The 13,672-nt window shown below is 39.8% G+C and overlaps 1 protein-coding gene across 1 annotated transcript in view; it reads left to right on the forward strand.

Annotated features, from left to right (window-relative positions):
- The first annotated feature begins 313 nt into the window (after nt 1-313).
- LOC121871410 overlaps nt 314-13,672 on the forward strand; it is a 38,775-nt gene continuing 25,416 nt past the window's right edge. Inside the window, exon 1 of the mRNA XM_042373659.1 lies at nt 314-618. Coding sequence (XP_042229593.1) covers nt 353-618 — 266 coding nt within the window. The 5' untranslated portion in view covers nt 314-352. The remainder of the gene's footprint in view (nt 619-13,672) is intronic.

A 13,672-nucleotide genomic window follows, 5' to 3' on the forward strand; every position in this document is an offset into this window, starting at 1 on the left:
GTACATTGTGAATATCTGTATACTTGATCAACACTGGAGCAGGTTCAGATACATTCAGTACTTACCAACAGTATGTAACAGAGACGTAACCGACCGTCCAAGAGGCTAACGAGCCGATCAGTGGCGAAGAGGATAAAACCAAAAAAATATATCTATCTATTCATTTATTTCTCTTGATCAATATCTATCTATATATCTATCTATCTATCTATTCAACTAATGTATGATTTCTCTAAAGAGTGATGGTTCGACAATACCGTGAGCTGAGGTACGACAACTCTATAAAGTTTGTTATTGTGGTGTATTTGTAGACGGTGGAGGACGGTGGGTGTGTGCCAAGAAACTCTCCACAATGGCACAGAAAGACGGTGGGAAGTCTATTGTGAAGTATGAGCCATCGGGTGACACAGTGGCGGTGGTGAGAGAGGACGAGCAGGAAGATATGAAGTACAAGCCTCTGGTACCGGTGTATATAGTGAGGGAGGGGGAGGTACACCACCCCTCCTGGCATCATCATCATCCTCCTCCTCATCATTCACAGTTTGATCATCACCTCCAGGTAGATGATGAAGCTGTTGGCCGGAACAACCACAGTCCACTGCAGGATGAGAATGCTGGGTAAGGTCACAGTAGGTTGTACTGTAATGTGTTAGAGCAATACCATGAACTGGATGTCAAAGCCACATATTATTTTTCAGGTAATGTCTTAAGTCAGGGGTGCCACTTTAATGTTTTGTTGTTCTTTTAACAACTTAATTACATAAAGTTTATTTTTAATAGTATTTAAAACAAGTTCCAGCTTCCAATATGTACAAGTAGTTTACCTGTACTTTATACCCCCACCACCTATTGTACACCACCACTTATGATGTCACAACCTGTGTGACGTCAGTGCCTCTGGTAAATTAACATAAACTATCACAAAGGTTTATGATACTTGGCCATCAGTGAACGTCTGAACATCAGTCCAACGAAGTACCCAAATGTACCCAAAAGTATATTAAATCAGGGTAAAATCTTAACGAATATATGTTTTACATCATTAAAACCTGATTAATAATGTTTTCATTGAAATGTAGTCAAAATAATGGAATAATAAACAGCGAAAAATGCTAAATTCCAAAGAGTCACCTATCCAAAATAGAGATATAATTACCGATGTTTCTGTTACTTTGGGGTATTTAACATAGCCGTAGGATTTACTTTTCATTAGGTTAGGTTAGTGAAGTGCATCACGATGGATCTGAGTTATCTCCCTTGTTCACGAACTCTTTGGAATTTAGCGTTTGCCAATACTGAAAGTTTTTCGCTGTTTATTATTTCATCTTACAAATTACACTAAAAATATTATTAGACATGTTTTGTGTATGTATAACAGATATTCGTTAATATTTTACCCTTATTTAATATACTTTTGGGTAATTCGTTGGACCCCTGAACATTAGCTATGCCCAGGGGTTCATTGCTGCTGCAATTATTGTTCAACGATTGTCAATTTGCCAAAATGTTGAAGGTGTGAACACAGATTATGATAATTGTTAAAAAAAAGTACTTGTACTCACTGGTTGACTGGAAAGCTATAAGATACAAAATATTATTAAGAATAAACTTTTTATGAAAAACTGTACCCCTAAACTAATGAAGTATTAAGGTAGTACTCCTAAGGTAAGACATGATAAGGTCTTAACTTGTTCAACACCAACCTGGGAGTGGTCAGTGCATATCACCTAATTCATCAAGGCTCTTCAGAATCATTTATTCATTAGTTCTCTGCAGGGTCAGTATTCCGTGCCTTAAAAGAGAAGACGATAGTCAAGGTCCTGTCAAAATGCCATCAAGAAGTGGAAATACTTGGACCATGTGAGTTACTCTCCTGAAGGTAGTTTGTGTGATACAGCAGTTATACTGTAGTGTGTGACAACCACAAGTTTTACTTACATTCTCAGTAGATCTTTTTGTCCACATATGAAATGTTTGCTTAAACATTTTAAAAATGATGAATAAACAATTTAAAAACAATAAATATCTGCTCATAATTTATTCTCATCTATTTGAAAAACTAGATTACGAGTACTGTAATTATATGCAATTACTTGAGATTACTTTTATTTTACTGCATCCAGTCATTAATAAGACTTTTATAACAAAAAACAAACAAAACTTAATATCTCTAGTTTTTGTTGTTTGTTATAACTTTGACAGTTGTGTACAAGCTACTGTAATTAGTACAGTCAGGGAGGGTGAGCACACCGTAGGGGTACTGCAGCCAGTCACATACACAAACATGTCATCCTAAAGTTTATATAAATTCTGGTTTCTCTCATAAGAGTGTGAGTGAAGGTGAAGGACAAACTAAGTATGAACATTAAGGTAGTATGCACTGGCACACTGATTACTAGAGGTCATTGTTTTATCTTCATATTGACACATAAAGTGATGCTCCTTAACCTACTAGTTCCAGAATACATTTGAAAATTAATGATCCTTCCTATTAATGACTGTTCCCCCACCCTAGCTAATCGACCAAGCACTCACTGAATGACTCTGCACCTCACACCACATGAATAGTTATACAGTGTAATTTATGAGTTTATTTTAATCATGGGAAACCAAGAAGCATATCATGAGTCCGTACACATACAGTAAATATGGATAGTAGTAGGCCTGACATCCAAAAGATAGCAGATAGGAGGCAGTGACGTTATATTTAGTAATTATAAATGTAAAATATATCCAAACAGGAAATATCAGCAGTCATAGATAAGAGTAGGATTAAATATAAAGGTACTGCTCGACTTACGACCACCCGGACATACTACCGCCGCAGTCGTACCAAAATTGGTTCAAATTACGTATTTTCGAGTCACGACGTTAGTGATTGCGCTGTGTACTGACAAAATTTTCGTTTGTAATTCCATTTAAAGTGGCTGGCAAGCATAAAAGTGAGAGTTTTGTGGTGCTGAGAAGAAAAAGAGACCCATTTTAGATTTTCTATGTACCTGTATTATTTTCGCATTTTCGACTTATGACCAATTCAACTTATGACCTGGATTTGGGTCCCTAACCCCGTCGTAAGTCGGGGACTGCCTGTATACGGTACTTAACACCTTAGTCTGTCTTCTATTAAGTAGTTGTTTCAGCTAGATGAACTACAATGTATACAAACACATAGGTGCCACATCTCAAAATGCACCAGCCACTTTAGCTACCAGGTATAAATACAGCCAAATGTACCTGGTACTGAACTGAACTGAACCGAACCGAACCGAACCGAACCGAACCGAACCGAACCGAACCGAACCGAACCGAACCGAACCGAACCGAACCGAACCGTACCGTACCGTACTGTACTGTACTGTACTGTACTGTACTGTACTGTACTGTACTGTACTATACTATACTATACCAAGGGTCATGTGTACCTGAAAAGTATCCAGCTTGTAAGGTCTTGGAAACATTAAATGCTCATTAAAATAACAAGAAAATAAGTCCCCATTTGTCAGACAAGTTTGTCTCAGTGGGAGATCCAGAGAAATTAGTTTGTATAAGTTGAATTCTCGCTGGTCCTCAGCCAATGGGCCAGGGAGGTAGGTACAGTATGTGATTGCAGGTCATACAGCAACAGCATTGAGCATGGAATTTTTTAGCCTAATACAGTATAATATTGTATGACCTCACCATTATGGGTTACTTAAGAAATTATCTGAAAGGTATTTACAGTATTATTATGTGGTCATGAAATTTTGTTTGGATGATCTTGAAAATTGAAGTTGTGGATGTGTATAAAGTTATTACAGTACAGTACCATATAATGCTGTAATAAATAAAAGGGTATGCAAATTTAGTAGTGCAGTACTGTACTGTAGTCATATTGGTAAAGAAAAAAATCATAACAATACTGTACTTCATAAATTGATGCTCACACATTGCTGCTTCCTAAATGTAAAGGTGTTGTAAACCTTATGAGGATTATGGGGTACTGTAGTAAAATACTGTATCAGAGAAAACTTTGCTTATGATCTGTACTGTGAAACTCGTTGTGCATAATGGAGATGTTTGGATGCAACAAACTGAGTTTTATCCAAGGAGTTAGGCATCACTTTTCTAGTATTTGGGTGAAGGTTATCACATGTCACCATACAGCAGCCTCAGATAGTTATGACTGCTGATTTGAGATGACAAGGGACTTACATTACAGTAGTTTTAGTTTGCAAGTCTAATGGTACACCCTGCTGCCATATGGCATCACGAAAATTGTGACGAAGTCCTAAGTTGCTGATCTGACTTTCTGCCTCATTTACACACAATTGCAGGGTCTCAATTGTGTTTCTTACTTTGCCAACACAATACAGCTACTGTTTCTCACTCTTGATCTTTTTTCTTTAAGGTTCGTTATTATTATTATTAGTATTATTATTATTATTATTATTATTGCAGTGTTATTATTATTATTATTATCATTGTTATTTTATTATTTTTATTTTTGTATTTTATAATATAAATTTTACTTACCGGGGTATCTGAATTATTATTGTTGTTATTATTATTGTTATTATTATTATTAATATTATTATTAATATAATTACATTTTCGTCCCCCTGGGGCCCGGAAGTGGGTCAGTGACCTGTGCCCGGGTGGGCTAATCCCCGTTAAAAACATAAAAAATTCTCTAGTTCAGAATGGCCAGAGCTAAACTACATTTTTAAAACTTATATGACAGCCAAACTTATTGTGGAATTTAATACTGTACAATGATTACAAGTGTGTCTGCAAGAAACGTTAAACATTACATAAGATTTAGTTGTTTGAGGAAAGTTTTCACAGGTAGAGATAACTCATTGATAGTAAAGATAATAACTCATTGTGTGTGTGCTAGGAAACATCAGTCAGGATAGTGCACATTATGTGTTGATGGGGATTTGTTATCTTACTGGTCAGTTTATGTTGACTGTTATAGTAGCAGTTGTAAAGTACTGTACTGTACACTGTGAAACTAGAATTAACCTTTACGTATATGGTGGTGTTATGAGTTGACTGATAACAGGTTATCATGATGCAGTATCTGATAGAGAAGACAGAGAGGATGGTACCAATGTTCCTTACTTGTCAATTCCCAAAGTTCATGTGATGTGTGTGTTCTCTCGTGTTCATCACAACATACCGGTATGGTACAAAACCATTGGACCTTTTATGTTACTGGTCGAAGTAATGAACCATGTGAATATAGCAGAAGTGTTGTACTGCATGTGGCAGTCACCCAGGAACTTAGAGGCAAGTGAATTCCCTGAAAAATTTTTGCCTCTCACCCATCATGACTTTCACTAATATTTGTGACAAGTTGTTTATGGGAAATTGTAGTACTATCGTGCACAAAAGTCGTGTCCACTACTCAGCCACAGTGAGGTTTCGAATAGCCTTGAGTCTGAAGTTTCGAAACAGCTGAGGGAAATACTATTGTCGGCCAACAGATGTCGCCCACTGTAGTGTGTGTGTGTAATAGAGGAGGTGGGGGCTGGATGGGAGGCAGGTTTATTTATACCACCATAATTTCAAGCTGCCTTTTTAACTACGTTTTGTCTTAGTTGTTTCTTTATGGTTACGAATTCATGGAACAGGTGCAGTGTCCTGGGTTCTTATTGCTGCTCAGGTCACTATGATACTTTAAAGAATGGAATATATTAAGGATAAAAGTGAAATATGCAAAGATCAGCTAGTTTTACTCAGCGACCACGTCACAATTTTATTGTTATTCCGACAAAGAGATTATGGTAATATTTATTTATATTCCACCCATCCTTTGCTTAATAAATATTTGTGATAATATGCAATATTATATAATTATATACTTATGTTAAAAAGAGTGGAGTGAAAAAGTTATCAGTACTGTAAAATAGTATTCAGACTTAATCTAGTTCCAATTCTTCCAAGTTCCAGTGTTTAAACACCCCACCACAATATGCAAGCTTCATATATTTTGGAGTGTGCTCAGTTACCGTTAATATTGTGTGCTGAACATCATGAGCATTTCAATGATGGTAGCAATTGTAACTATGTAATTATATTGTGTTATAAGACAACACATTCCACGACGTGTCATACAGATCATTGTATACCACACAATACATAATTTGTGGCTGTTAAGTTACTTTGTTATGAATTTTCATGTGATATAGTTTAAGACATCATTAAGGACATGGATTTAAGATAACACTGTAGGTGAGTTAATATATATTAATTGTATTTACAAACAATACTAAAATCCAAACAATACACCAATACACACATCTTAGTATTTGGTCCAGCCACCCATTGCATTCAGGACTTCATCAAGGCGATTAGGGATGGAGTGACCAGCTTCAGGCACACCCCTGGTCGTCGACGTATACTCTCCCACACGTCGTAAGCTTTGGCCTCTATTGCTGCACAGGTTCGCTGCTCCCCAATATCCCAATCACGTTTCATCATGGCCCAAATATGTTCAATCGGATTAATATCACATCCTAGTGTTGGCCAGTCGATGACCTCAATTTCTGGAGGTAGTCCTTCACTATGTTGCTGGTATGAATGGGACTGTTGTCATGAACCAGCCTGATAGTGTGGGGGGCTGGAACTGCCATAGCCCGGACTGTAGGAATTAGCACTTGCTCCAGGATGTCTACATACTGCTCACCAGTGAAACGGCCATTAATCTTGACTGGTTCACCTGACCCATGTGCCCACATCCACCCCCAGAATGACACTGACACCCTACCACTCACTGCGCGATGTTGAATGTGTTTCTCTGGGGGGCCGCCAGCACTGCCTTGCTTCGGCTCCCACTGACCTGAACACCGTTTCATCGGTAAATATAATGGTTCTCCAGTATTCTTCTCTGTGTGGAAGGTGTTCCAATGCAAAGCCGAGTCAACACTCCTTGTGAGTAGGTGTTAGCCACCCTTTGTGAGCTGGAATATGGCAGTCGATCCCTGCTTCGCGTCTCGTCGTCATGTGATGGCAGTTGAGGCCCAAATTTCTTGTATGCTCCACTAATGTTCGCATTGGATATGCCGTTGCAGCTGCCACGATCATGGCGTCCATCCTTGCCGACGTTACTTGTGGCCTCCCGCTTCGAGGTTTCGTCTCCACTGAGCCCTCTTCCTCCCACCGGCGGATCCACCTCCTAATCGTCTTGGTGCTCCTCCCCACTTCGAGAGCAATGTTTGGCACAGTTGTCCCGGCTCTCCACATCCCGATGACTTGGCCTCGCTCAGCAATCACTGCCGACGAATATGCTCGTCCTGCAGGCATATCTGAAATGGCAGAGTAATATTATGTTGTGGTAACTGATGCAGGCTTTTATATACTAGAGTAAATTAATGGTATTAGTAACACCTCGGTTAAGTATTATTACTCTGACATAACGTTTTGGTAAATCTTTTAGGATCAACTGCCCAAGAAATCCTTCCTATTTCATGTATTCATAGTGAACTGCAAGTGGATCCTCCCCCCCCCCCTAAACCTCCACCATCACCCCTGCGACTGTAGAGTGAACATTCGCCGATAATCATCATCATCATCATCAAGATTTGGCTTAACCACACCACTGACACCCATTTGAGTCTCTCCTAGGGCTGGCCAGAGGGATTAGTTAACATATATTTGTGTTTCTATAATTTAGTGTTATATTGTTTGGAGGAGATTACAGTATTTCAAAAAGGTCAAAATTGAACTTAGGGAAAATTTTGGGGTCTGCTAAAATATCTTACATTATAGGGTTAGTAATGCACATTGTTCGATACCGATTACAAATAGGGCATTCAATGAGAATATGCTGGACTGTTATTTGTGTTCGGCAGTTGGAGCATATAGGTGGGGCTCCATTAGGGGAAGACATGAGTTGGCCATGCGTCAATCGCGTATGCCCAATTCTTAGACGATTCAGAATAGTTTCGTGATGTTGAGAGGATTGTTTTGATGATGACCAAGGATAAACTGATGATTTGATCATTTTAGCTTATGACTTGTTGGTTCATTTTCCCAGGACTTTTGCCAATCGTCAAATATTAATTGTTTATAGGTAGTTAGCCTCGCCGATAATCAAAATATATGGTTTTCCACTGCTTTACATATTTCTTTGACAATTTTCAGCTATGACATACTTATCTCCTATAAATAATTCATTTAAAATTAATTTTTTTACAAAGAATATTCACTGGTTCCAGAATGTATCTAAACTTACGCCAGTGATGGTCAAGTCTGGTCTTAAATAAGTTCATACTCGGTGCTATCACAACACTACCGGTAACTCTAAATACAAGGGGGAGGAGCCATGTCGTCGGTTCTGTGAGTGTTCATTACAGTAGTCCAATTCGTCCCATGGGTAGAATAGGGGGAGGGGGGTTGGGGAATGCAGGGGAAGGTAATGTGATGGGATGGAATGTTTGATTGACGTTAGTCTTGGGGAGGGATGAAGGGAAGAGGTGGGGGAGGGAGGAGTGGGGGGATGGTGGAGGGGGAGTGTGTTTAGGTGTGGTAACCCACGATGCTCAAATTATGAGGTTTATAGTTGGGTGGATAGAGGCGGGGGGGGGGAGGCTAGGCGAGGAGTTGGAACTCGTGAACGTATGATGTTGTTTTATGCAAGTTATGGAACATTACAGTATCTTCAGACGGGTTTTCACGCTATTAATAGGCCTTATGTAATTCACCACTAAGTACTACAACAGCACACAGTATGGCTGCAATTGGTAAGAAAAATAAAATATAACATGGCAAAATTTTTGCCCTGTGTAATTTTTACAACCCACCTCACGCCTAAAGTAAACCGAAAAATGCTTATGTGAATAGAAGATTTTCAACTCAATATCACATATTCTTTCACCTCTACAAATATCTGCTGTCACTCATGGGACACCCTGCAATAGTATAAGGACGACATGGGCTATGCTGACAAATTAATGTGACTTACCTGTTGGTGACGACGATAGTAGGAATGAGACCTCGGCATGTTTCAGTGTTCGACATCACCTCCTTCCCCTGGTGTGGGTGGCGCCAACCTTGGTAACAACTTGTGTATTCTCCGTGACTACCATTACTGGTAGTCACGGAGAATTAATTACTGGTGTGCCCATCAGTCTCACCGTCGTAGCCATGAACGGCAGAGATATGGTCGTTGTAGTGCTTTTATTTACCTGTTACACATCTCTCATCATGCTTAATAATATTAACTATCTTCATGACATTCTTATTGTTATCAGTGATTGTAGAATTCATAATGTTATGCTCCACCTACACACAGCCTGTTACTAGACTAACCCCCACCTCCTCTATCCCCCCCCCACACACACACTACAGTGGGCGACATCTGTTGGCCGACCTTAGCATTTCCCCCAGCTCTTTCAAAACTTCAGACTCAAGGTTATTCGAAACCTCACTGGCTGGGTAGTGGACACGACTTTTGTGCACGATAGTACAGCACTCGACGGTATCTTGTTTACAGCAATGGTCAGACCCATATTTGTGACACATTGAGCCACATGTAGTAGGCATTCTATATTGCAATGTTTATTTGTGGCCCTTGGAGCCTCACCCAGGGGAGACAGTCCACAACATAGTGCCACTGGGTATGAGACAGTACCCAACATAGTGCCACTGGGTATGAGACAGTACCCAACATAGTGTCCCTGGGTATGAGACAGTACCCAACATAGTGCCACTGGGTATGAGACAGTACCCAACATAGTACCCCTGAGTATGAGACAGTACCCAACATAGAGCCCCTGGGTATGAGACAGTCCACAACATAATAATAATAATAATATTAATAATAATAATAATAATAATAATAATAATAATAATAATAATAATAAACGGTTTATTAATAGAGTTGCAGCCGGTGGCTGAAAATATACAGACTTACATTTGATTTAGACATAATGATATAATATGCATTGAATACATTTACAGGGTTGTACAGTACATAAATCAGGAGTTGTTTATTATTTTAACAATAGATGGGATGGTGCTGTTCTTATATCTATCGGTGCGGGCTCTTATGGGCTGAATTTTGTTGTAGTGGCGGACTGCGCGAGTTGAGTGGGGGCTGCAGGTGGCAGTGAGTGTCGATGACGAGGGTGGTGCAGTAGTCCACTGCCAAACCTTTCCAGTGCTTGGTGGTGGAGGTCACTGAGGGATGGCATTTCCAGGGTGGAGAGAGCGTTGGTGTAGCCGGAGTATTCTGCGCCGAGCATGATTCTGCAGGCCCTTTTCTGTACCTTCTCTAGCTGACGTTGTTGGGTGGAGTTGAGAGAAGACGACCAGGCTGGTGACGCATATGTAAGTTTTGGGAGAATAAAGGCGTTGTAGATGGTCCTCAGCTCTGGCGTGGGTGTCGCAAGTGACCTAAGTCGTCGTAGCCTGTAGAGACGGTACGAGGCTGCCTTGACTGTGTTATTTACATGGGCCTTCCAGTCAAGTTTGTTGTCTATAGTTACACCCAGGAGTTTGGCAGACTGCACCAGCTGGAGAGGATGGGCACCCATATAGTGCCACTGGGTATGAGACAGTACCCAACATAGTGCCCTTGGGTATGAGACAGTACCCAACATAGTGCCCCTGGGTATGAGACAGTACCCAACATAGAGCCCTTGGTATCAATGCCTAGAAAGTTTATTATGCTCTGTGGTAGGTCTACTATTTAAGTGGGTAGCTGTTGCCATAACTGAGATGTCTGCAGCTTTTCTCACCAGGTTCAAGACCATGCAGTACAGTATACCTGGATTTAACACTGAATTCTTGTGTTGTGGATGGGTGAGGTGTCAGGTCAGGAGTCAAGAATCCCAACTGAACCGAATAGGACTTTAAACTTCGACTCTCAGGTTGTGGACTTTTTAAGTGTGAGTTCTTTGCCAGGAGTAACACTGTTAATTGTCCAGTGGCTGAGTATGGTCCTGTGTGAATGTATGTGTCCCCTAAATTACTCTTTATTTTTCGTTTAGGGTAACACTTCTAAAACTGGTAAGTTACTGAGATATAGACCTGCAAAGCTGAAGTAAGTACAGTATACAAGGCAATTTGAGAATTTTTTTATTTCTTTAGTGAATTAACATATTTCATTCTTTATGTTGAATTTTTATTCTTATAATATACTGTACTGTACCATGTAAAGTAATTTTGTTTAGGTGTTTGAGTTATCACCAGTACAGATATAACCACTTGGGTACAGGGTTCTCTCTCTGCTGACTAAGATCTTATGACATTAGCCAAATAAAATTTTAAAAGTAGTATCCTGTGTTGAAGGTGTTAATATAGTCTCCACAGTAATTAGTTTTATTGTAACTAAAATTGTCTTTTGGGGGGGGGGATAATTTCACAAATCCTCATAATGTCACGAACCTTGAAGCATCATCACTGCTGAGTACGGTATATACAGTACGTACTGGTTTAGTGTCACAAAAGGTTGTATTGTTGCCACTTGTCCTTTATACCTTTGTGTGTAAAAAGTAATTACCCTGTATTAGAATATTTAGAGATTGTCAGACTCTATAGTGTTCACAAAGAATACTCATTCTTAAGCTAACCTTTTTACCTGGCAACATGACTTTAAAAAATCATAAGTTCAGGGAAATTAAAATTATGTACATGCAAACTTTTTTATTATATTGTTTAATATATTTTTCATCTTTATCTCTGATGTTTACTTCAGTTGAAGTCAATCTTACAGCACTGTACATGGATTCAGCAAGAGTTTGGAAATAGTCATGACCCATCTCCATAAGCAACACAAGTCTTTGTTACTTGTCCTTGGTCAAATTGTTCTACTGTTTATAATTGTTGTACAGTATACCTGTAGTATCTAGATTCTGTATACAGTATTGTAAACAATATACAGTACCTGCATGGTCTATGTACACCATATACAGTACCAGCATGGTCTATGTACACCATATACAGTACCAGCATGGTCTATGTACACCATATACAGTACCTGCATGGTCTATGTACACCATATACAGTACCTGCATGGTCTATGTACACCATATACAGTACCAGCATGGTCTATGTACACCATATACAGTACCAGCATACATGCACATATACAGTACCAGCATGGTCTATGTACACCATATACAGTACCAGCATGGTCTATGTACACCATATACAGTACCAGCATGGTCTATGTACACCATATACAGTACCAGCATGGTCTATGTACACCATATACAGTGCCAGCATGGTCTATGTACACCATATACAGTACCAGCATGGTCTATGTGCACACTATATACAGTACCAGCATGGTCTATGCACACCATATACAGCACCAGCATGGTCTATGTAACACCATATACAGTGCACCAGCATGGTCTATGTACACCATATACAGTACCAGCATGGTCTATGCACACCACATACAGTACCTGCATGGTCTATGTACACCATATACAGTACCTGCATGGTCTATGCACACCATATAACAGTACCAGCATGGTCTATGCACACCATATACAGTACCAGCATGGTCTATGTGTACACTATATACAGTACCAGCATGGTCTATGCACACTATATACAGTACCAGCATGGTCTATGCACACCATATACAGCACCAGCATGGTCTATGCACACCATATACAGTGCACCAGCATGGTCTATGCACACCATATACAGTACCAGCATGGTCTATGCACACCATATACAGTACCTGCATGGTCTATGTACACCATATACAGTACCTGCATGGTCTATGTACACCATATACAGTACCAGCATGGTCTATGTACACCATATACAGTACTCAGCATGGTCTATGTACACCATATACAGCACCAGCATGGTCTATGCACAACTATATACAGTGCACCAGCATGGTCTATGTACACCATATACAGTACCAGCATGGTCTATGCACACCATATACAAAAATTGTGCATGGTCTATGTACACCATATACAGTACCAGCATGGTCTATGCACACCATACAGTACCAGCATGGTCTATGCACACCATATACAGTAATTACATGGTCTATGTACACCATACAGCACCAGCATGGTCTATGCACACCATATACAGCACCAGCATGGTCTATGCACACCATATACACAGCACCAGCATGGTCTATGCACACCATATACAGTACTGCATGGTCTATGCACACCATATACAGTACCAGCATGGTCTATGTACACCATATACAGTACCAGCATGGTCTATGTACACCATATACAGTACCTGCATGGTCTATGCACACTATATACAGTACCAGCATGGTCTATGTAATAATTCATATACAGTACCAGCATGGTCTATGCACACCATATACAGTACCAGCATGGTCTATGCACACCATATATACAGTACCAGCATGGTCTATGCACACTATATACAGCACATGGTCTATGTACACTATATACAGTACCTGCATGGTCTATGCACATTCATATACAGCACCAGCATGGTCTATGTACACCATATACAGCACCAGCATGGTCTATGCACACCATATACAGTACCAGCATGGTCTATGTACACCATACAGTACCAGCATGGTCTAGTAATAACCATACAGTACCAGCATGGTCTATGTACACTATATACAGTACCAGCATGGTCTATGTAATAATTATATACAGTACCAGCATGGTCTATGCACACACCATATACAGTACCAGCATGGTCTATGCACACCATA

The sequence above is a fragment of the Homarus americanus genome, unplaced genomic scaffold (genome assembly GCF_018991925.1).
Source record: "Homarus americanus isolate GMGI-L3 unplaced genomic scaffold, GMGI_Hamer_2.0 scaffold45698, whole genome shotgun sequence".
Classification (NCBI taxonomy): domain Eukaryota; kingdom Metazoa; phylum Arthropoda; class Malacostraca; order Decapoda; family Nephropidae; genus Homarus; species Homarus americanus.